General features: G+C 41.7%; 1 protein-coding gene across 2 annotated transcripts in view; it reads right to left on the bottom strand.

Annotated features, from left to right (window-relative positions):
- Window positions 1-1,977: 1,977 nt before the first annotated feature.
- mrvi1 (murine retrovirus integration site 1 homolog) overlaps window positions 1,978-24,781 on the bottom strand; it is a 34,320-nt gene continuing 11,516 nt past the window's right edge. The window contains exons 1-21 of one of the 2 annotated variants that reach the window (XM_030415511.1): window positions 23,611-23,813; window positions 18,878-19,096; window positions 14,950-15,056; window positions 14,799-14,860; window positions 13,814-13,987; window positions 13,539-13,616; window positions 13,343-13,386; window positions 12,971-13,021; window positions 11,506-11,961; window positions 11,312-11,390; window positions 10,462-10,582; window positions 10,264-10,294; window positions 8,724-8,864; window positions 8,370-8,501; window positions 6,850-7,003; window positions 6,451-6,500; window positions 5,904-6,086; window positions 4,796-4,857; window positions 4,062-4,184; window positions 3,685-3,813; window positions 1,978-2,972 (exon numbers count right to left, since the gene is read on the bottom strand). In XM_030415511.1, the coding sequence (XP_030271371.1) occupies window positions 2,810-2,972; window positions 3,685-3,813; window positions 4,062-4,184; window positions 4,796-4,857; window positions 5,904-6,086; window positions 6,451-6,500; window positions 6,850-7,003; window positions 8,370-8,501; window positions 8,724-8,864; window positions 10,264-10,294; window positions 10,462-10,582; window positions 11,312-11,390; window positions 11,506-11,961; window positions 12,971-13,021; window positions 13,343-13,386; window positions 13,539-13,616; window positions 13,814-13,987; window positions 14,799-14,860; window positions 14,950-15,056; window positions 18,878-18,949 (2,412 nt within the window). In that variant the 5' untranslated portion in view covers window positions 18,950-19,096; window positions 23,611-23,813 and the 3' untranslated portion in view covers window positions 1,978-2,809. Of the gene's footprint in view, window positions 2,973-3,684; window positions 3,814-4,061; window positions 4,185-4,795; window positions 4,858-5,903; window positions 6,087-6,450; window positions 6,501-6,849; window positions 7,004-8,369; window positions 8,502-8,723; window positions 8,865-10,263; window positions 10,295-10,461; window positions 10,583-11,311; window positions 11,391-11,505; window positions 11,962-12,970; window positions 13,022-13,342; window positions 13,387-13,538; window positions 13,617-13,813; window positions 13,988-14,798; window positions 14,861-14,949; window positions 15,057-18,877; window positions 19,097-23,610; window positions 23,814-24,781 lie in introns of those variants that run through there. The other variant, XM_030415509.1, reaches the window with a different exon arrangement.

Here is a 24,781-nt window from a genome sequence, read left to right on the forward strand (position 1 = left end):
AGAGATAAAACTATTATGTCAGCAGAAGATCGAGCCACAGAAATGGGAGGCCGAATGCACTGAATTCATTTTCCTGGAATAGAAAAATGATGACTTAAACAGAAATGTTCTTAAAGTTATAACATGTAACATTTCCGCATTAACAAGGCCTCTATTATAAATTTTCCTGAGCTGTGTACTTAGACTATCCCAAATGTTTCAAACAAAGTTAAAGCCCAGAATAACTGTCTGTTTCACTTGGTCGCCTGGGTCAAAAACGTTTGGAAGGAAGTCAATGATTGTGTCTGAACATAAAGTGAAAAAAAGTTGAAGACATTAGACAAGGGTCTGTGAAAATTTAGACCTGAGTTAGCTTGTTTCAAAAGAAGACCTGTCCTGTTTTTTTTTTCTTTGTTTTTTCTTTTTCTTTTTTTCTCCCCTCTCCCACAGGAAACATTGCTCCCGAAATGCCTCGCAGTTCTGTGACTTTGCGACATCACACTCGTCACCATGTTACACTTTTGCATAATTTATACAAAGCAGCTAGTTTGCCATGTACAAATTGATTTAGCGCAGCCGTTCTGTTGTTGTTAGCTGTCCTGGCTCAGTTGTGTGTGAGCTGACCAATCAGAGGAGGCGGAGGATTTGGTGTGCAGGGGCCTTAAAGAGACAGTAGCTAAAACAGTGAGTGTTTCAGACAGTATGAAAAAACTAATGTCAAGCTATTCTGGTAGTAACCCAAAATAAAATGATCAAACTGAAAATGAGCATTATATGTCTAATTTAGGGTCTAATGCGATTATGCCAGTTCAATAAAGGTATTTTAATAGCTTAAAAGAGAGCGCCTTGGAGTTTTTCTTGTTATTTTTGTGTTTTGTTGTCACTGATAAACCTCTCAGACCTCACATACTGTGAATTAAAAAGTTACGTACATAAGCAATACAATTAGCTTAACCTGAATAAAAATAATAGATTAATGACATTACATGATCGTGTCCTCATTGAGAGAGTTGCACAGTTACTGACATCTAACACTGGGCATTCTGTCCAAATGATTTCCTCCCATGGGGCCTTACTCAATCATGAACTTGCTGATGATCTTGGGTATCCTCCTACGAGCCTTTGGCACACGACGACATCCCACTTCCACAAAAACATCTCTGCCCAAACCCTGACAGCAGGAAATGACGCATAGAGTGCTGACGAACACGCAGCCGTGTTTTCTGGCAGATGTTAGGTGTCAATGAGGTGAGTCGGCAGAATAATTTACAATGTGGAGTTATGGAAAAGGACAAGTATCTCAGTGCTCTTAGGGGCGCAATTTGTGTGTCTATGGGGTCATATTAAGACTGGGGAACTTATATTACAGGACACTAAATGGTTTCCTCGATAATTATGCTACTCCACTGAGAATATGATGATGTTTTGATGTCTTTGAAAGCAACAACAGGAATGTTGGGGAACAAGGACGTATGATTGGTTTAATTCACTGCGTGATTCAGTTTCTCAAACCAAGCTGTATGTAGTTAATTTAAACGTGAGAGTCGTATTAATCGCATCACATTAGCAAATAGGTGTATTTTTGCGCAAACTATTTTTTTAGCAACTATAAAGATATCATTTTTAAAAATGTTATATCAGTATGATCTTATGGAGAAATTTGACCTGAATCTTTACGTCCCCTTGATTTTGCAGAGAACTTGCACACTGTTAAGCTGTCCTAAGTTGCACTGTAGGTAATGTTGGCACAGAATCTTAAGAAGAAAAGTGATATCTCTGGTTCTGCAGTAACGATTTTGATCATTCGTTTCCAGCAGTGTCTCAGGAGTGGTCTACATTACCCACAATCCAACTAAGCCTTTAAACGGTGATTATATGTCAATGTTGTGCGCACACTTTCTTACTGCTGCTCCCCTCAGTGGTTCAAAAAGTGCACATTTCTTCCATTTCCCAGCTTTGGTTGCACCTTATTTCCCCTCCATGGAATCGACTACAGTATGTTTTCAGGCACCTTTATTTAAAGGTGAGGTGGCAGAGCATTAACTCCACAGAGAACAAACAACACAAGTAGGCACACATGTGCAAAGAAGATAAAAAATATAGGCCTCATACAGTCTAAACAGTGCTCTCATACAAGAAGAAAGTCTCTCAGTGCTCTGAAGACACAATCCAAAAATGGCACAAACTAGAACCATCAACTGCAAAATATTGCACTTAAGGGACTACTTTGGAATGTGCTCATACTTTAAAAGGCTTTTAAATATACATTAAACATATAAAACAAAAAATAAAAACATTCCTTTATCCTCTATATCTTTAAATATGACTTCCAAAAATCTCGGAGGCTTTGTTTTCTACTGGACCTGAGAGATTATACTTTAACATTAGAGTGTAGATAAATATACACTTTTTCTATTGTGGCGTTCAATGGAAAGTGCCATCTTCATTATCAAACAGTACCCAAACTAGAACCTATCATTATGTATGCATCTATATATACTTCAACACACTATATAATTGGTCCCTAAACAGAAATTCTATTTTTTTCTCTTGTTGCAGCAAACAATCTGTAAATGTTTCAGTCCAAACAAAGTTATAACTTAATTCTATTAAAGGCAGCGTCGTCCGTAAAGCCTCCCAAAACACCGTTGGCCCTCCAGAGTTGGGGTCATGGATTCAAGTGAGTCTGAGTGTGGTGATGTGGTAAACTGACAGAGACAGAGGACGACTGCCGCCTCTGTTGTTCTGTTCTGGGGTTTCTTTGGTTGTGCTGCTACACCTCGTCCAAAGATCATCTTCATCTCCCCCTCGCACACAGTTCCTTCTCTGCTTACGTCTCCTCGCGTCTGTTGTAGTAGTCACTGAAGAATGTGAAAATACTGATAACCAGACACATCACCACAAACAGCGTCAGGGCAAACCAGAGTACTCGCCGGCTCTGGTAGATCTTGGGAAAAAAACGACCCACGAGAAGCAGGACCTCCTCCATCCTCCTGTGAAGACAGTGACCTCATACAGTAAAGATCCGCTCGCTCATTGCAGTCAACAGCTTTATACGTTCATTCATATGCAATGACAGGAGTTTGTGCCGATAGATCCCTCTACTGTACATCCTACTCACTGGACGTTTACATTTAAATTACAGTTTGAAGTCTTCTCTTTTTGTTTAATGTTTTATTCATTAATAATCAAACGCAAATTATGTGTCTTGCTGTCTACCATTAATTTTTGGTATCATTGTCAGTGCCTCTATAAAAGAAGAAAAAAGGAGTATCTTAAGTTGATTGTCGACATCATTATGAACTTTCATTTACCAACAGGACACAAACTATGTTGCAAACAAACATAGGAGGATTGTATTTTTCATTTAAAAATATGAGATCATGAACACCCAGCCCTCTGCAAGTTAATCAAGCATAATATGTGTGCAAATTGACTACATGTGTTCTTCTTTAAATCTATATTTGCGTTTTCTACAATCAGACTTGTTTTGTTATCAGGTCATTGTCAATTTTTCTGGGGCTCATGCCGATATCAAGGAAGGAAAAATTCCTCCATTTGGGAAAGATTTTTTGCAAAGATCCCTCAAATGTGGGTATTAAATACTTGTGACAAAGACATGAAACAGTGTCTAAAATCACATCAGGGCTCTGAAAAGTAAACTTCACTGATGCATTACCCCAAACACCTTTTTTGCCTGTTTACCTGCTTGTCTTCATCTTCTTTCCACTCTCTTCATCTTTATTTTTCAAATCCAGGAATTTCTCCACAATGTTTTCCTCTTCATGCTTCTCCTCCTGGAGCACTTTAGTTTGCTTCACTCCCTCTTGGTAGCTGCATTGGAAATGTTTAGATTCTCAGGACATGTAGTGACAAAAATGCACAAAATACTGACATCTCATTGTCAAGCAGCAACTAAGAATGTGGAATTTATTGTAGGTTTTGCTGTGATCACTGTAAACGTCTCAAAGTCTCTATATACTTAACCTTATAAACCTGCATAACTACAACATAACTGATGGGACCCATAAATGTGATCCTTTATGTTCATCATGAAGCATGTGTTTGTGTGACGGCCTCACCCTTTATTATATGCCTCCTCCTCGATCTTTGCCTTGAGTTCGGCTCTGATCTCGGCTCTGATCTCCTCTAAGTTGACTGAAGGTTTGGCTGGCTCACTTTCCTGCTCCGACGCGCTCTTTCCACTGCATTGTTTCAGATTGGAAAAGAACAGTCAGCCTTGGACACCAACACATGACAACACTGTTGCCTTGTCTCAGAATGGACAACGGCAGCTCTGGCTGAGTGGCGGTGTGTATTACCGACACCCTCGCAGGCACGACAAGTACGAACAGAAAAAAAGAAGCTGGCACTTTGCAACTTTGTTAGGGCTATTCTCGTCTCCTCACAGAACATCTCGCTCAGACACTTGAGAGCTCCGCTCACTTTATAACCAGATATGATTGGAGCCTTGTGCCTGGACTTTGTCAAACCCTTGCACAAATGTTTAGATTACGACTCAGGATAGGATATCCATCAACTGCAGGAGGGTTTGATTATTTTTTATGCTTTCAGGGTTATTTTCACCTCGCTGCGGCTTTTCTCTGCACTGAGAGGCACATCCTGAAGGTTGCACAAACAAGCCAAAAGGTCCCTCTGCAGCATGAAATGCTTTTGATAAGAATGATTACAAGCTCAGGCTCCTCTTGGCCCATTGTTTCAAGAACTGTGTGGTGACCTTGGGAATCAAGGAATGGTATGTGTACATGCTGTACATGTAGTCGTGTGTCAGTATGTGTGCGAACACAAAACGTACCATTCTGCTGCCGGTTGCGCTGCTTCTGTTGGAGCGTTGTTTTTCACATCGTTTGCTTCACACTAGAGTGGAAAGAAGGGAATATTGTTAAAAGAGAATACAATAGCTTTCTAACAATAATACACAACTAACAGGCGCGATGGAAGTATTACCATCCTTTACTTAAAGCAACATTATGTGACTTTTTCAACTTAAACTATCAGCCATTGTGAGACGGTCGGATCAAAGTGTCACATACATGCTTACCTTAACATTCAAGTTTTCAACACGTAACGTTGTGATTATGTAATGAGTTTTATTTGAAGTTAGCACCTACATGACGTCAGACAAATTGTTACAGACCTCTTAAGTAAAAGTACAGGACCAAGATGAAAAAAAAAAGTAAGTCACAAGTTAAAGCCCTGCATTTTAAATCCTGCTTCAGTAAAAGTACAGACATAGTTACGTTATGAGCTCAATGTATGTATCAAAAGTGAAAGCACGTATTTTGCAAATAAATGACCCCTGTGAATGTTACATTGTTATACATGACGCTATGAGACACTTTACTGTTGGGTGCAGGAGGAGCTGGTTTTACTTTATATACAAATTTGTTTAAAGGGTCAGATAAAAATCCTAGGGGGGTTGTGAGATGATTAATGATAGAGAAAAGAAGAACAAAAGCCCATCGACACACATTTTGCATTCATATTTTGAAAATGTCCCGCAATTTTTGGCTCATCACAGAAGTTTAGAGGAATTGTCTCTTAACTTACCTGAAATATGACCAGACACCCCAACCTGACCCTGCTTTTTGTACACTGTATTTCAAAACCTCGTCAAAGTCTTAACTCTCAGATAGATTAGTACATTACGTTGATGTACTACAGTACAGTACTGGAGTACATTTAATTAGTTACTTGCCATCACTGACACTTAATATAGATATGACCTCAAGCACAATTTCTAATTTATCACCAGTAAACATTATATCGATGTGAGACAGACAGTTTCCACTATCCATTCTGAAATAAAAACTGATGTTTCTAACCCCAGTGTAGGAACGTGTGAGTGGGTGTCATTTGATGTGTCATCATGCCTCATTTCCTGACAGAACAGGAAAACCTACCAGGACAGGAAGAGCAGCACCAGTGACAGGTCCCGTGTTGGGTCCGGTGGTGGATCCGGTGGTGGGGCTCTGGCCTGGGACTGGGACTGGGCCTGGGCCGGCTGTGGCTGGAGTCTGACCTGGGATGTTCAGTAGGTTAAACTTAGGCACCACCGCTACGCTCACCCTACGCCTGGGTAGAGCCTGGAGAGGAGACAGAACATCAAACTGTGAGAATATCTGCATCTGAAGTTCAGAGATCTATGAACCCTGGAGGATAAATCCTAATTATTTTGGTGACCCTCTGACTTTCCTTCCAGTATAACTGAGAGGTTGAAGTTTGAAGCGCTCTGAGTATAATGGCAACTAGCCTGCTTTGTGTTACGTGCTAATTAGTTCATGTTGGCATATTTAAAACTTTAGCTGACATGGTGAAATGGCAAACATCATATCTGCATGTTAGCATGCTGACTTTGGCATTTACCTTGAAGTACAACCTTATAAAGCTGCTAGCATGGTTGGAGACTTTTTGCAAGACAACAAAAAACAGCGAATTATTGAAGTTTACCTTTCCAAGTGTGAGCGACATTGATCTCGATGGCCGCGGAACTCCATCATCTGTGTGACATCAGACAAAGACACACAGATCACAGCATTATGTAAGGACAGAAACCATCAACTTCTTTCTTTAACGTTGCCGAAGTTGCAGTGAAGACGTGCAGTAACACAGCGTGAGGATACTGACGTTACAGTGGAAAGTTTATTAAGACAAAACAAAGCAGCACTGATGCTAAAAAAAGATGCATGCTTTATCAGACCCTGGCCTGGATGAATAAAATTTAAAAATATTTTCCATTAACAGGCATTAAACCTTTCGTAGAGGAAAAACTTAAAATCAGGCTGGCTGAGTTTCGTTCTCTGTGTTTTCCGGTGCTTTATCTGAATGAGGCCTCCGGTGTCGTCTTACCTCCAGTGTCTACAGAACCCCCATAACAGCGATTTGAATTCTGGTTGGCCAGCTTCTTGAACTCCATCAGCTCTGCATGGTCCTTCTCATATGTCCTCTTCAGATTTTCTACGTATTGCATCATGACCTCAGTGGCCTTGTTCATGCGTTTTTCCTGTCGAACAAAGAAAAGTCAGTCAGTGTCAGCCTGCAGAGTAGTTTTGCTTGGTAGTAGGGACTGTGAAAAAAAGGTGAAAACGGAAATAAATGTAATTGTCCAACATACATTTCACTAATTCCATGTCCTCACTAATTTTAAGATTAAATATGGGTTTTGGAAGCTGAATTAATGATATTGCTACAAAGCAAGCAGAAAGACACACACTCCTGATATATTTAACTAAGTAGTACTCCAGTAGAAACAGATCATCATCATATAAGCACCGAGTTCTCCGCCTTCTGATGAAAAGAATCCCAATATTAACGGGCTTATACCTCTGCCAAGGAGGTTTTATTTTCACCAGTGTCCGTTTCTTTGTCTGTTGGTTGGTTTGTTAGCAAGATTACACAAAAACTACTGAGGAGATTTCTGTGAAATTTGTGTGGAGGAGGATTCCCAGCCAATAATAGACCCCATTAACTCTTGCTGTGCATCCAGATAAAGGGACAGATCCAGTTTTTTTTTCCTCTCACCTTTATAACACTGAAATGGTGTTTTTCTTTTTTTTTTTCCTCAGGGGATAATCAGGCATAGGCAGGTGGCTGGTATCTATGAGTGAGTACAAAAGGGGTCTGTTTGGCCTTGGTGGAGGTATGTGCTTTACCGAGTGCCATTCTTTCATGTTATGGTCTCCCCAACTCCTGAGAAAAACATCTGGCTCTTTCTGCTTCTTGTTAAGTTTGTATGTCTGCTGCAGTGTGCTTATCAGGTGTTTGCAGAAAAAATGCCCGCTAGAAACAGGAATGAGAGCTGTGGACTGTGTTATAACCAAGACAATGAGTTAAAAATGTCTAAAATTAGAGATTACATAGAGCTGCAATATATGGTGATGACTCTTTGGTTCATCCCTACAAGCAGCCCCCTTATTTGATCTTGCTTGATACCTTGTTTCTACAATATACAAATTTGAAACGTACACAAAATAAATTCCTTGTGAAAAAGGCACTATAGAAATAATAAAACGAATAACAGAAGTTGCTAAAGGGACTTCTAGTGATCTGAACTGGATCAAAAATGCCATGCTATTAGAGGTCACTGTGCAACTGATAGAGCCTTATCATTAGATTGTTATTGGCAGCAATTCAAAGTAGAGACAAAAAAGGGTCATGGTTCTTCTTTATAAATAGATGAAGACCTTTGTGCTGTAGTAACAGTAAATATGCTCTTTAACTGATGTTTGCTTTGGCCGGCAGGAGGTGCGAGCCGTGACATCAGATAAAAAACATGCTGACATCCTGGAGAAGACAGCACATTCCAAACAATAAGATATCGCACATAGTTCATTTGCGCTCTCGTCTGCATGTGTTTACATGAACTGCACCTGTCGAACTGCTCCGACTATCTCCGCTCTGCTGGAGAGCCGCGTGGCCAGTCGGTGCAGCACCGCCACCGTCTCGATGAGGCGCTGGTAGGCCTCCCGCTGCTCCAGGTTCTGCCACTGTGGTGAAGTCATCTGCGAGAGACACAACAACACGGTGCTACGACTCTCTCAGGAACACAAAGTGTACATCACTGTCCCTTTTGTACCTGGAATTGGACTCTCACAAGATAAATATTTACTGTGGGACACTTCCAGGAAACATTAAGCAGATAAATGAGCACTAAAGAGCCGGAGGGAGCGCTTCTTTTCTACTGAGTTTATCTAATAATCGGTTGCTGTTTTCGAGGGACTGACCTTCAGTGCTCCTTTGAACTCCTCGAGTTCTTTCTCGGTGTCTTCCTCAGTCAGGTTCCTCTCCCTCTCTGCCTGTTTGAGACGCATCTCCAGAGTGTAGTTGTCGTTGCGAAAGGCCAGTGACAGCTGGACAAATGCATTCTGTTGGGAGGAAGTCACTGCAATGTAACACTCAGAATGGCACATTAAACGGCACGTTAACTAGAGATAAAGCTGGTGATGGCAACACATCAGCTTGGCGGTATTAATCAGTGGAATTCATAGAAAACTCTCCCACAGAACAGCACGCACACGTACACAAAGACATGTGGTTGTTTACATCGTACTGAAATCCTTTTTCGTCGGTTAACGTGTGAGGGAGAACCGAGCATCCTTGAGAGCAGCATGGGGAACAAGCTGTGATTCTGACATTTGACCCGATGATGTTTTGCTGCCCTGATCAAAGCAAGTCAACGCAGTTTTCCAACATACACGGCCCACAGCTGAGAGGAAATATACGACCTCTGACTGTCCTGATGCAGACGCATCCCCGAGGGAGCAGCGAGAGGGGCTGCAGCCCGAGGCTGACAGCGTCACTAGTGTTTGCATTTTCTCCACAGGAAATCACTCAGAGTCTCTTCGGTCTGATCAGGAACAGAAAACACTTTCCTGTTGACAGAGCAGCGCCAAATCCAGGCAGCAGACTTTTATGATGGTGTAATTAACTACTGTAACACAACGGGTTTGTATCAACACGGGACAACACGTGTTCAGCAGCGAGTGGAACAAAGCATCTGGCTGCACAATGTGAAAGAGTTTGGACATAATTTATGGCTCAAAGTAAACAGATTACTGTTGGTGGTCGATGTTATGACCCACTGCAAGATTAAATACTGTGAAGTGTTTAAAAAAGTGGAAATGAGAATATGTAATTGAATATATTTTGTTTGGGAAACAAACTATTTTACTTTTTAGCCTTTATACAAGGCTTCTTATATACAAGCACAGTGACTTTTAACATGTTAGACATGTTAAACAGTTTGACATATTGGGAAATACTCCGATTTTCTTGTCTCTTGTTGAGAGTTAGATGAGAGGATCGATTCCACTCTCATGTCTGCACACTAAATATGAAGCTGTTGCCAGCAGCAGGTTAGCTTAGCTTAGCATACAAACTGGAAACAGCTAGCCTTGCTCTGTCCCAAGGTAAAAAAATCCACCTATTAACACCTCTGACGCTCAGTAAGTAACACATTATATCTCACTTGATTAATCTTTGCAAATTAATAAAAAAGTTGTGGTTTTGGACGAGGCAACAGTAACTGCTATATGGCGCTTTTGTCAATCTGAAGTGAATAAGTGATTCCCAGCCATTCATTTAAATTGCAAACAAGTACAAGCCGAGAACCACATGAAAACAACTGCGGCATGCATGCATGCATGGACAAATTACTTAAGTTTCGATCCTTCATCATGATTTGGAATATCTGATGATTTTCGTGCTTTGTATTTTGTTATCTTAAGAATAAAAACCCAAAACATGTACAGATCAGATACCAACCTCGACTTCTTTTTCAGTGAGTGGTGGTGCACTGGAATAAAATCAAAGAGCAACTGTTAGTATGGCAAGTAATGTCAATGAAGTATTTGCACACTGTAAAATTAAGATGTAAGGACAGTTACTTTTGAGTGACTAAGGGAAAAAAAAGAAAAAAAAGGTAAGAGTTAACTTAAGCAGCAGTTAGAGTCTGATACGCACCAGCCCGGCAGACCTCGGTGAAGTTTAAGTTTTCTCAGCATCACATCTGAAATGTTTGGCATGGCGTCAGTCTTCTCCTTCGTCTCCTCATGACTGGCTGAGTTTGCAGAGGGTAGAGGGCCTGCAGACAGATCGCTGCATAAATAAAGCATGCAGAAACACCTTTTTCCAAAGAAGTTTTAATACAAGTTTCATGTAGTTCAAAACAAGTTTAAAGTCAAGTCTCAAGTGCTTTTGTGTGTAAAACAAGACTTCTTTAAAGGGACTATGTTATTTTTCCTGAACAACTTCAGAACAATAATAATTAATATTGAAATGGTAGCGCAAGTTAAGAAGAGTCATTAAGTAAGTGAACTCATTCAGTAAGTTCAGTGAGTTAATGTACATCGTAAAAAATAATCTAGATTGCTAATGTTAGCCATCTTAAGATACTAGTCACACCAGACCAGGATCAGCTTTAGCATCAAATGCACTCAAGTCCAAGTACAAGTGCATATTTTTTGACCTAAGTTTGACTCTAAGTCCAATTCTAAAGTCTCCAGCTCTCTCTCTTTCCAAAACAAAACACAAAACAAACACAAAAATAATTTCCTCATTCCATCTCCTGCAGGTGGTCTCCTCAATCACGCCCCCTGCTGCTGGAACATGAAAACAGCATTCATGTCTCTGTTGCCAGTTAACGGATGGCACAGAGGAAAATAACAAAAGCAAATCGTCATCATAATTTTCTGACTGGAACAGATTTTCCCTGAGATTCAGGAAGTGTACACACCCTTGGCGACAGTGCCGACTGTACCTCTGAGAGCACTCTCTGTCTTACAGGGACAAGAGGGCAAACAAGGACTGTTACCTTTTTCCTGTTCAGCAGCTTCACTCAAGTCTGGCAACTTGGATCCCAATATGCTTTGGTTACGCATCAGCTTGTGCTCCTGTGTAAACACACACACACACACACACACACACACGTGAGAACAAAGCATTTTACATAAAGAGTACGTGACTGTTAATGACAGTGACACGTAATCTTCTGGACAAATGATTTACCTCTTTGAGTTTGGACAGTTTATTTAGACTCCCTGGCTGAGCGGGGAGGTCTTTGTACCCTGAGGACTTGAAGACAGAATCCCTGGGATTGTCTGAGTTGGTCTCCTCTGGTGTAGGAGGGAAATTTGGGGCTCCATTTCTAGAATTAAGGCCGCCTACAGCATCCCAGGAAACAGCCCTCATTAGCGGAGGGAAGGCCCCAATCGTCTTGATCTCTGCTGTACAGGGGGCCTGTTGAGTAGGGGGTCGGGGGACGGGCTTGGCCACCCCTGTGGCCGGGGCCTGGTTGGGGTTTCGACTTGGACTGGCTCCCTCGTCCCCTTTAGTGACTGCTGGAGGACTCTTGGGTAGAGCAGGGTCACAATTCTCCTTCTGAACAGCAAAACGTGGTGTTAGAGTCCCAGAGGACACTTTCCTCTTCTCTGTGGGCTTCCAGTCCATCAACAGCCTGAGGCCCTGCAGTCAGCAAGATATGATAGGTATCATTAATACCTTTACAATCCCTGTTGTGTTCATAAGCCTGCAGTGTTTGCGGTACAGTTCCGTATTTGTATTGCTAAAGAATGTAGTAAACTTCTGCACACTGTCAAAACAAAAGGCTCTGTGTGGCTGCACTTAGTCCTGCCAGTGTTCTGAGCTAAATGCTAACAGTAGCATGGCACCATGCTGAACAGTATACAGCTGAGGCTGATGGGAAGGTCATGAGTGTGTCAGGCATGTTGTTGTACAAGTACTGGACAATTCGTCCAATAGTTGTCATATTTTAAGGGAAACCACACATGTCAGCCTTGTGGTGGCACTAGAGGAAAAGTTAGTAGGATTGAATCTCGGGGAACCATGACTTTTCTCAGGACAACTGATATGTTTGACCTGCCAGTGGTGCTAAAGGAAGTCAGGGGATTATCCTGTAGGGAGCATTAATTTGCAGAGTTTATACACAAGTAAAGAGGAGGTCAGCAAACATTTCTGCAGCCTGTGGCTCAAGTATTAAGATGTTTATTTCCAGACAAGGGAAACCCCTCCCTCCCCCTCTAATGTAGGATTAGAGTTTAGGGGTTGACTACGTTTTAAGCTTGCTTTAAGCAGGTGTACATGAGACTATATTCAAGGGGAATTCTGGTATTAGCAAGTTTGGGTGTGTAAATGACTTGTGTTACTTTGATCCCCTCAGCACAGCTGCAATTGCTGCGACTTAATCTTTAGGGTCAACTCTAGCCGTCAAATTTACGTCCACTAAAAGTGCTTGGTTCTTTTGCCACTTTCAGGCTGATGTTGTTATTGTTGTGTTGAGGTTGTGTCTGACAACATCTCAAACTACTCCTACAGAGATAGACCTTTTCGTTCGATAACAAGATCTGATTTGTTGCCAAAAATACAAGTCTCATTCAAGGAGAAGTCTCGTTCAGAGATCTCACAAGATGTGAGTTGTTGAAAGAGATGCAGTGAGTGAATCTGTTAATCTGACCTCCTGATCCTGAGTCTTTAAGTCGTCTCGCACTGAAGGCACCTCCAGAAGCTACAAGAGAGGACAACACAGCAGATTTGATTTAGTTTAAGTATAAGTACTTAGACCAGTAAGTATTGACTGACTGATTGGACTAAAATCAGGGCAGGGTCGACTCTTAAATGGTTTGGGCAAGGTGAAGTTCGCTGTTCATAGAGACAAAAAACTGCTTTACAGGCAAATTAGAGCAGAAAAAACACAATAAAAGGGAAACAAAATGAACACGGACAGTTTTGGATGGGAGGAAATGAGCACACATGAACGTATATCTGCATTAGACCTCAGCCCATTGATGGAAGTTGTTTTTAATAACAGTTACAGTAGTTTCTTTACCTGCCCAACCAACTGAGAACTGACATGGGTCGCTTCTGAGGGTCCTACGGTGAAAAGCAAAAAGACAACCAACAAAATCAAAATTCCGACAAACCAACAAATTATAGGGGAATAGAAAATAAGGCAGAAAAGTTCTAATTCGAAAGTAAAAAGTTGTTTCTAAATGTGCCCCAAGTCGATGATTGAAGTGTGTTACCAGTCTGAGGAGCCACAGTCAGTGAGCTGCTTCTAGAGGAACACGGTGAGGATGACGGGGTCGGAGTTGGAGAAAGTCCTGTGGCAAAAAAAAACATTGTGAATTCAACCAAATTGACTTAAAATCTAATTGAGTCAGTGTGACTTCCATACCCTTTTTAAGTAACAAGCTGAATCCAATTACGAGTATTTGCATGCTCAGAAATGTCTTAACAACTTATTCTGAGTATAATTACACGCTACATTAGGCACAGTGTTTGTGTGGGTGTTCAGTACCTGTCGGTGAGTCACCGAGGCTGCCTGTGGAGCGACGGCCGCGGCGTGTCAGGAAGCGGTCGCTGACCTTCTTGGCCTGTTCGAGCAGCTCCAGGTTCTTCTGTCGATCCTCCTCAGAGAGCTGCAGCTCGGGCAGCGGATCTTTCACCAGGTCGATCACGTTACCTGTGCTGTCTGCGAAAGACAACGCAAGCACACACAGGGATGTTACTGAAACGGTAATCAGGAGGTGTTTTTGTTTTATATATTTTAAATGATTAAGAAAACCTCAGGTTATAAGGCTCTGAAAAAATACAGTATATTTTCAGGAGATCTTTCTGAAATGTTTAAGCGCAAGAAGGTTAAAAAGTCTTCAGACTGGAGCCACTTGAAGTAGAGATTTAGGAGGGAGTCCTCTGTATTAAATCTCATCCCAATGAATAATTCAAAGATGGATGTCATCCAATAAATCAGCTGATGAGGGTTGGCCAGGTCAAATATATTTTTATCCTCCCTTCTCCACAGAAAAGGGCTACAAGCTAAACAAGAGTAATCAAACCGCCAGAAGCATTCGAGGCATGTGGGAGGACAGATTAATCTCTCAGGACACCGATGACCAAACTTAGTCGAAATGTTGTGAAGCTTCTTGTGTAACTACGCAGCATGAGAGCATTATTTTGTTATTTTATTCATCCTTTCCGGAAAGATGGATGTTTCAGTGAAATGAATCAAAGCTGTTTGGTGAAGTAGGCACTTTGAAAGAAAGTATCCACTCAAAAACAGCTTAAAACAACTATTCAATTATAGAAAAACACTCCAGAGGAAAATCCGGGACTTCAAGTTGGTGCTGGACGAAAGTAAATGCCGCTAATGCTAGCATCAAATAGTTCTCATAGTGTTCTCTTTAGATAATTACAGCTGAAGTGTGTGTGTGTGTGTGTGTGTGTGTGTGTGTGTGTGTGCGTGTGTGTGTGCGTGTGTGTGTGCGCGCGCAGGGTTTACCCACCGACTGTTGTGATGGGTCCCCCTGATGAGTTTCTAGCCAGGCGAGCTCGGGGACTGTGTGGTCTGAGAGAGGAATCAGTAAAGATTCAGACATGCTGTCCTTGTTCAGAACCAAGAAAACTATTTCAGTGTTTGAGATGGTGGACGATTACCTGGCCTGCTCGAGGGGTCGTCCATCTTGTTGGACAATAGTGGCCTGCTGTGGGTAGACGATGGTGGGGGCATTCATGACGACAGCTCGACTTTCACCTGGTGTCAACTGAGAAAAGAAAACACGAGAAAACAAAAGAGTCAAAGTTACAGCGAGGCTACAACAAACTAGCATAGCTGTAAAATATATGCTTTCTTTCATTTAACTGATTTAAGGAATTTAACTGGAAAACATTTACTGAATACTACGTCTGTAAACAGGGCTGGAATGACACATGATAAGGCCCTGGATTAAAACTTAATAATGGGCACCCGTGGACCTCCTGGTTTATCTGACTCTCTCTGACTCACTGTTTCTCTGCTGCTCAGGAAGTTGTTTTCAGTGAAAAAGCTCTACAATCCCACTGTACACTATCTGCTCAGCACCAATCAGCAGATATACACGGTTAGTGATGGAGCATTTGGCAGCTGAAGAGCCAGATATTTCCATTAGGAGTTGGTAGAAACAAAAATCGGTGCTAAAAGAGATTTAATATTGGATTTAAATTTGCCAGGTGGCCAAAGGCCTGATTCTTTATAAATGATAATTTTAGCTACTTTCCTGCTGGATGTGTAGATAAGCACCTGTTTCATGACATGAACACTTGATCAACCTTAAAGATGATATGTCAAAAAATAGCAATTGCTGGTGTAAGTATTAATCAGGTAAAGAACAAATGACACATTGCACAAGACAATTCCATTAGACATTGTGTGCCAGACACTGACCAGTACTCCTGCTGCTGGAACAAAACCCAACTGCAGTGTCCGTTCCTGGTATTTTGATGAAACTCAAGTTTATTCAGGAAATGAGTCATGTTAGCACAATATCAACTCACATGATAAGGTATTAAAACTAGATTTTGACAAAAAGCTCCTTAATAAATGGCCAATTCATCTGTCAGAAACCCATTTTATATTTGAGACACTGTAAAGGTTATTGGCTTTGGAGCAGTTACACACTTAAATCCAGCCTTCACTGCAGAGTACAGTTTGAGTACAGTCTGTCACCCTGACCAATAACAGCTCAAAGCTGGGTCACTTGGCAGTCTTTGCACCTCGGCGTGAAGACTGGGGAATTCTGGGGAACTGAGTTCAGAGTCCATTTTGAAATTGTTTTCAGCAGCAACTTTGTGCTCTACAATGTTAAGTTTGTGACTTGTCATTGGTTGGTGTCATTTGTGAGAACTAGATCCCCAAGAGAAAATTTGCAAGAGCAAATAAATAGAGTATGATAAATGTCCCTATAATTCTGTTTTGCATGAAGTTCAATGATCACAAACCATAGATTTAAAAAAAACAAAAACAGGTCAGCATCACAGAATCAGGGGCTGACACACCTCATTTTTCTAGTCTCACGACTAGGTCAAGCTGAACAAATTGCTATGATGCAATAGCGTCCTGCATTCGTCTTCTTTAAGTCCTCACACCTACAGTTTGAAAAGCAGGCTGTTTGTCCAGAGCCAAAGAATGCATTATTCAACTATTTCCGCAGGCTAAGCTGTACCTTCAGTGACAAGTAAACTGAACTTAAGTAACCAAAAATTCCTGTTTCCTAAAATCCTAAAACCAGCCATCAAAGGTAAGAATGCACATTAAACAGACTGAAATCAAACACTAGATCCCTGAGAGCTCTTCTCAGAGATTATCTTTTCATTAGACTCCCTTTAAAAAGTTTCCCTCTGATAGTGATGCTGCAGAGAGGCCACGTCTGTGCTGTAATAAAGGTGGATATTTTTATAGTGTTGGCATATGCTCTGATGATTAGATTACAGCTTCATTACATTCTGCAGAGGAGTCTTATCTAGTCTGTGAGTTAATGAGAGCCTGCAGCGGAAGATGATGTTCTCTGAGGACGCAGAGGGTTTAACACTTCACTGTCCGCAGCATGTTTGGTTTATATTCTTCATATAATTTTAATATGCTGCAAAAAATATTTCCAAACGTGAGGATGTTACGATTTAAAGGGTCGGATCACACAAATGATAAAAGGATTACATTTCCATTTAAGCCTACTGGTGTCAAGCAAATGGTTTTGGTTTTGAGATATTAATCTCTTAAATGCTGCTGCCTCCCCAGCACAATAGCAATGGATAGATTTGGTGATATAGGTGCTGAAAGTATCTAAAAATTACATTTTAGAAATTCAATTTCATTCACAAGTTTTCCCTGGAACCAATTTCAAGAGAATATACTGTCTCAAACTATTTGGCAGTGAGGTTTGTGAGTTCTAATGTAATAACTGGGATAGTGTTTTCTCAAAAGAGTGAGGTGATTACACGAGTTGCAGACGTGGATACCTCCAAAAGCTTGCAGATAGTTTTAAGTCCTTTGATGTAGAAAGTGAGATTTCCTGTCTTTTTTTTAATTTTTATTTTTGTATCATAAAGCAGATCTTGGAGCTGTTTACAATAAATACTGTGAAAGTACAAAAACACTCAGTACATGGAGAAATGCACAAAGCCAATTTTTCAGAAACCACGCCTTCAAACGGGCCTTTTATGAAGTTGTTCACAACTGTACAGTCACCACCCTCAGCCACAGGTATGGTTACAAACACACCGGCAGAGCTGATGTGGAAATAGGGTGGGCGTTGCCTATTCAGGCCTGTGAGAGCTGGCCAATCAGAGCAGACTGGGCTTTTCAGCAAGGGGACCTTAAAGAGACAGGCACTTAGGGCACACTTCCACTTTGCCCAGTTGCTCTGTACTGTGATCAAACATGATAATCCCTCCTCCCCTGCTGGCCTGGACTCATATTCGCGGTTACTTCTTGTACATATGTCATCACCTCATAGCCTCAGAACATTGGAGGATAACACTGAGAGCTTGACTTTACTGACTTTTTTGTGGCTTATTTTATGTTGTTTTGATCATAGACGTCCTCTCACATTTCTGGATTCTTCATTATGCAAGATGGCATAATACACATGATTTTACTTCATGTCCATTTTGTAAACCCATTCTTGTGCTCATGCATGAGCAACCGTACTCTTCCAAAGCACACCTCTTCAAACCATGGCAGGACCAAGAAAGTGTACCATGCTTGAGCACAGTACAGACCGCTCACACTAGACAAACAAACTGGACTTTGGGGGTCCAAAGTGGTCACGGCACGATTTGCTTGATAGAGGAGCTGCAGCAATGGACAGTGTGAGAAAAATAATGTGTTTGTTTAACGTTATGAGTGTAAACAATTTCTGGTACACATTCAAATAAAAAACATGAACCTGAAAAAAACATAACAGGGGACCTTTTAATAGCTTAAAAAGCTTTGACAGACATCACACGTGATAAAAGAGATTTTTTTCAGATGCAATTTGGGTGAAATGACCCTTTAAATCTGAACAAAGGAGGACTTGCTCCCAGGTTCTCAGATCCTATTAGAAGTCTGGTTCTAATATAAAAAGAATAAAGCATTAAAGATATTTTGTTCTTAATTCTTGAACTCAAGTCAGTTTTTATTTATGCAGCTCAAAGCCACAAATTACAAACTGTTCTCAAGGGGCTCCAAGTCTCCAACCTGAACTGATATCAGTCAGTTCAACCTCAGCAGTGGCTCTGCTGTGGATGATTTACTGTGGTAGAAAGACAAAGTGACCTTCAAACACTCATAAAACATTCAACATTCAGTGGAATTACAGATTAACGTGTAAACATTTTGTAGGAAACCACAAAAATACAAGTGCAGATCCAAAAAAAGTGAAATATATATCAAACCAAATCCCAATATGGTCTCTTAAAGTGATCCAAATGCTTCTCCTGCTAAACTGAAAGTGCTTTGAAGGCTCTGTATGAGCGCAGCACCGATGAACTTCCTCACCAGATCCAAATCAATTACACGGTGTCAGCTTTTACAACCTCAGATGGTTTAGCAAAGAGTTGCACTCACTGTACTGGGGGAGCTGGAGGAACTGTCCAGATCCTCGGGGGAGTCCTCTTCTTCTTCCGGCAGCGTTGGCATGGTGGGGGGCAGCGAGGGGCGCGAGCGGGTGTGTGGGAAAATAAAAAGACTTTCAGCAGCGCAGGGGGCGTCGCAGGACTCCTCGGTGATACGATCACTGTGTTCAGGAGGAGACCCCTGCTGCAAGAGCTCCTCCTTGTCCTGGAGCTGCAAGATCACGAAGACACAAACACATGTACGTTATGCAATTAGATGAATATACAATGAGGGAAACTCTTTTTTATTGAACCACCATATTAGCTGCTGATCTTGTTTTCTGAGAAAATGATTTGCAGATGAAAGGAGATATTATGAAAGGAGTCTTCTCTGGCTAAAAAAAGATTACAGTGGAACTCATTTAACTGTCACACCATAAACAAATCCTGAAATATCATTATCCTCCGCCACATTGGAAGAGCCACGTTCAAGCAGAACTTCCCCGCAACATTTTTTGTTTCATCCGAAACAAAAACTCTTTATACTGAACTTTCCGATGAGTCAGTTATATGGCCTTAGAAATATGTCAAGAGGAAGAGTGCATTCATTTCCAGTATGAGCACAAGGAAGACAATAATGGAAACATGAAACACTTGGTCAGCTACAGCATCAATAAGGTACAGTCTCGGTCACACCTCGGTCAACTCGATCTGACGCGCAAACGCAGCAACGCAGGCATCACTTGGACATCCTGCCGTTGGTTTCGCTTAATTTCACTAATCTCCATGACACACCAAGAAACATTTGTTAAACTCTTCCCACACACCGACTTTCATCGGGCAATTATGGTTTTGACCAGACACAAACTGACTGGGATGAGCTGGGTTGTTAAAAAACATTCAGTGTAAGTTGCTCTCACGGGCTGACGGAGGCAGAGCTCCTGAGGGACAGTGTAAAACAAACAGAGGGCCTAGTCCATAAATTATTAGAGGAACAAACACATAAGTGCTCGCTCTGCGGAACGAAGACAACCGAGAGGAGAAAAATCGTTACTCTACACCAAATGTTTGTTTCATCTCGAGCTGATCAACGGTGTGAACTGTTACAAGACGGATCCAACTATGAGCATGTTGAGTAGATAGCATGTTGCGGCTTTTTGGCTTTGAGGAAAAAGAAAACAACTTATTCATCACAGCAGCAGAGGAAAATACACAAACACGTTCCTAAAATAGAGGCTGCTGATGATCAGGAGCGCTAATTTGAGCTAAAGACTGGAGACTGGACACATCTGTGGTGCATTAGCTGGGTGAACTGTAAACATGAGACTTATGAGATGGTCCATATGTAAGAATTTTACGTATGAACAGAATGTAAAGTATCCCGTTGGAGAGGTATCTACTGAAGCTAGCAGGCTCACCAGCTTGCCCCGGCCTGTCCTGGTCCAAAGCTCCCGTGCTAGTGGTATCAGCACCTACACCGCCCTGGTGCTCCAAGCTCACAGTCGGGACCACTAGCTCCATTGCTACCTGAGCTAACTAGCCAATTTAGAGCCTAGCCTAACTGGTGAAATGCTGCCCCCTTAGTTGTTCTTATTATGACTCTGACAGGTGGTTAATTCTTACATATTGCACCTTTAAACAATCATGAAATAAATGTCTGTTTATGCTGTCTTACTTTTGTAAGAAAAAATACTCTTTAGATAAATAGCATCCCAAAAGTTTTTTCATTTTCAGAATTCGAGAACAGTGGGCAGAGTGACACTTCACTTTAGGGAGAAATTTACCTTTACATTTAAATGTTTTGTTTTGTCCAACCATCTGTCCAGTAAGGCAAAAATATTCAAGTGATTTCTGCTTTTGGTTAAAGATATGAAACGTTATATTTCTGCATTAGAAATGTCTTAACACAATAGACTTTGTTGGATACATACCGTAACCTAAATGCTTCCAACAATATTTAAACTCTGTGGTAACGGGGAGTTTCATTTGGTGGCCTGTCACGACAACTTCAGAGAAAACATCAAATGAAACATCAGAGAGTCAGATAAGCTAGCTGGCGACAGAGACTAAGCATAACATGTACAAAACTTTAATACACAACTTCATCCATAAACATTTCCACTTGATTTAATTGTGAACAACTCCAATGAACCCTCGTTTCAGGATCCTGGGAGTTTGTCTTCATTGTTTTGATTGATGGCCATCCGAGAGCCAGAAATGATATACTGTGTGTTTAGAAAACACTTTTATTATTCAATTAGGAAAACTGACTAACTGTTTCAGCTCTGAGTCGTTTCAGCTGATGTTTACCTGCAGCTGTTAGCTGGCTGCAATAAACCAAAGAGAAACAGGACCTAATGTATTTAAATGCTGTGCGTGTGCATCTGGTCTGAACTATTGTTTGACCCTACCGCTCCTCCTATTTTAGTAGCAAATTCATGCAAATGTAAACACAGAGCAGATTTAACCCTCTGCGGGACAAACCGCCAGTGGCTTAAATGCTAATGCTGGATGCTAATATAGTCTCTGTTTGATCGGTCTCGCCAAAAATAGACCGATTTTCATATGCATGATGACCGGTGCAGGTGCCTGTCGTCACTGATGAACGAGACGTGGGGGCGGGTGAGAGGTTGTGATGAATTATTGGTTATTTCAGAGGCATGGTATGCACTTTTTCACGCGGGACAAATCCTCTGTGAATTCGCGGCCAGAGTATGCAGTGTGCTGTTCAATGTCATCACAAACATGACAAGCTTCTGGGAACATATAGGGACAGAGAGGCTGTGAGTCACTGGGGAGGAAATGGGTTGTTTAACTGACTCCCAGTGAGCTGCGAGGATATTTCCTGACTACAAGATGACTGTCATACAGGAGTAAATTCACTGCTCTCTCTCAGCAGAGTGTTTTACTGCACTGCTGGTCGAGCTGTGTTACCGTTTGAGAGATACTGAACGTGTGTCTCTTAAGCTGAATCACTCATGTCGTCTGATCCTGCATGAACCGCCTTGTCAGCCTGCCTCTCCTCGTCTTATTTATCTAATCAGAGCTGCAGAGATCAGCTTTGAGGTGCAAATATAAATATGAGAGTGAGTCAGTGGGTGTCTCTAACATGAGCGTGATGAATTGCGCTTGGGGTTCAGGGAGGCTTTGGTAACAAACACCTGCATTTTACGTGACAGGCTAAACATTAATCTCGGTTTCTTTCTTGAAGTGGGAAGTACAAATACTTTGTTAATGTACTTTTACTCTTACTGATAATCCATTTATCTGCACTTTACATAAGCATTCATTTTCCCAACAACTTTTGACATTTACTCCTCACATATCTGTACTTTCTACTCCTTACATTTTCAAAACAGGTTTTTTTTTGTTTTAAAGCATTTGAGGGGAATCATCGATTATTTTCAACAATCACAAAACTAATTTCAGCCTCTCGGCGCATATCACGCACGGCACATGTAGCAAGACAAAACAACGTAAAGGACGTAACAAGATGGAAACAGACAGAGAGGGAGAGTCTCCCTGCAGCCCCTCGGCCTGGATTTTCTAATTTTACTCAACTATTTGCTCTGCTCGGGACACTTTGCCGAGCAAAATGTTTCATATTTGACGTTCTAGGAATGAGACTCAACAATCAACTATCTCTCTGATGATCTGAGTATGAGTCTTTGGATTATATTAATATACTTACTTCAATTACTTTTACTTGAGTAAAGAAGTTGAGTCAGTACTTCTACTTTCACCAGACTCCTTTTTACACAAGTATCTGTACTTGAGTAAACAATGTGTGAACTTTTGTCACCTCCGTTTCTTTTTACGCAGCCATGTTCTATTACTCTGCTTTTCCCACAGCTGAAGCTGTTGTGTCTTTCGACCAAATAAGAAGAGGAATAATTAGACAAATAAATCCCTGACAAGTCTGAGAGTCTGCATGATGAAAAAGTGCTGACAGAGGCATGCTTCTTGAAAAATGACACAGGCCAAACAAAGATGCCATCCTGCCCTGCGGGAGGCTCGTCGGTGCAGATAGTCTCTCTGGCCGACCATGAGACTGAGATAAATATTGCAGTGTAATTGAATCACACAGATTATTTCCTGTGGGGAGGGATAAGAGAAGAGGACAGAACATACAACCCTCAACATGGAAATCCCACAAAGACATGTACGGTTTTCCTACAGTACACTCTATTCCTCTCAAGAAAAACACATTTGTCACAAAATTAGCTCCTCGTTGCACCCGGGGCCTAAAGACGCTCTTTCCTCAGAGGGAGACGAGGGGACCGGCACCCTCCTCCCCTCCCCTCTTACATAAGCCCGCTCCCTGTTGCCAGATTTGTTTAAAATTTGGTTGTGTGAAGCAGAGTGCAGGGCCAGCAGAGGAAGTGGCTTCTACACAGACCAATAATCTGAGATAACAAGAGCAGAGGAAGTGTGTGTGTGAAATGGACGGACAGAGAGATGTAGAAACAGGTGAGGGAGCACACGAATCCTTGGAGTTTAAAAAAAAAAAAAGAAAATGCATCGAGGAGGAGAAAAAGATGACGGAGAAACACCAGGTTATGTAAACTCACCCCGGCAGTCAGAACAGTCCAAAACAGTCCAAAGATAGTCCAAACGCACACTCTCTTGCACAAGTTTGACACAGCTGCAGAGACAGAAGCCGCATGTGTCCACCTAAACGCATCACCCACCGAGACCTCACAATGCCGATCGTGTGAACCTGTCCACAGAGAGCACGCACATTACCTGAGTCCGCCACTAGCGCCGTAGAGAAACACACACACAGGCTGATCTCTCCAACTCCCGGCCCGACTTCCCACAGTCAAACTGTCACCCACAGCCTTTTCCCTCAGAAAAACTCCTCTATCCTCGGGGCTTCTCCTTCCTTCTCCCGTCCCCTCTGTTCCCTGTCTTTTTTCAGCAGCAGCCTCTCTTTCACTCCTGGGAGCTTTGACCATTTAAGGAGAAGGGCTCTGTATGCCTCTTTGGGCTGCTGTGGAGTGTGTGTCTACGAGTGTGTGTGTGTGTGTGTGTGTGTGTGTGCTGCTCCACTGATCATCCCTCTACTAAAGCCTGCAGAAAGTTATAAAAGTTAAGTTATTTTTGTCTGCAGGCTCTGTTTTGTTTCTCTAATCACACTGTGGGAGCAGCAGGCGCTGTGACGAGTTGCGTGTGTTGTTGTGTGTTGCTGTGTGCAGGTCTGCGAGAGATTGATAGATAGATAGACTGTGTGCGTCCGATTCCGTGTTTACTCTGCAGCCCAGGAGGAATCCACGCAGCCACTTCCGAGCTCTTGAAGTTCATTGCTGTTTGCTAACCTGCGTTGTCAAACCTCGCGGCGTTCCTGCTGCTTTTTTTTTTTAAAGAATAGAGATTTAGGTTTTAAGTGCTGCGAGTTTGGTGGAAAAAAAAAGCGGAGCACAGCAGCCACATTGTTCGGAGGAACACAGCTGACATTCACGGCGAGCCCCAGCATCACAGTCTGAATTAACGTGAGCTGATAATATCAAGTGCTCCAGTTGAAGAAGTTGTTCATCAAAGGAGCAATTTGTACAAAAAGTCAGATGTCTTATTCAAGTCAAATCAAGTTAACATCGCTGGTGCTGATAGAGCTGATTGTGCTGTTACACGCATAGTTACGGGTAAAAGCCCTGCATTCAAAGTTTTGAGTGAAGCTTTGAATGCAATATTGTGTTTACGATCAAACTTAGTATTATGATAGAAATTTACTTAATCCAAAGCATGTGTTTTGCAGAATAATGGCACTTGTGACTGACATATTATCATGAATTTAATTGTTTCTTCCCGCGGGCCATCACTTTGATGAACAGTCAAGTCAGCCATATGGTTTCAGTAACCCTCTGCCGACTTCCATGCACTTACATCATAGACTGCCTCGCTCTTTCTTATATCACTG

This window comes from Sparus aurata, chromosome 4 (assembly GCF_900880675.1).
Source record: "Sparus aurata chromosome 4, fSpaAur1.1, whole genome shotgun sequence".
Lineage (NCBI taxonomy): Eukaryota > Metazoa > Chordata > Actinopteri > Spariformes > Sparidae > Sparus > Sparus aurata.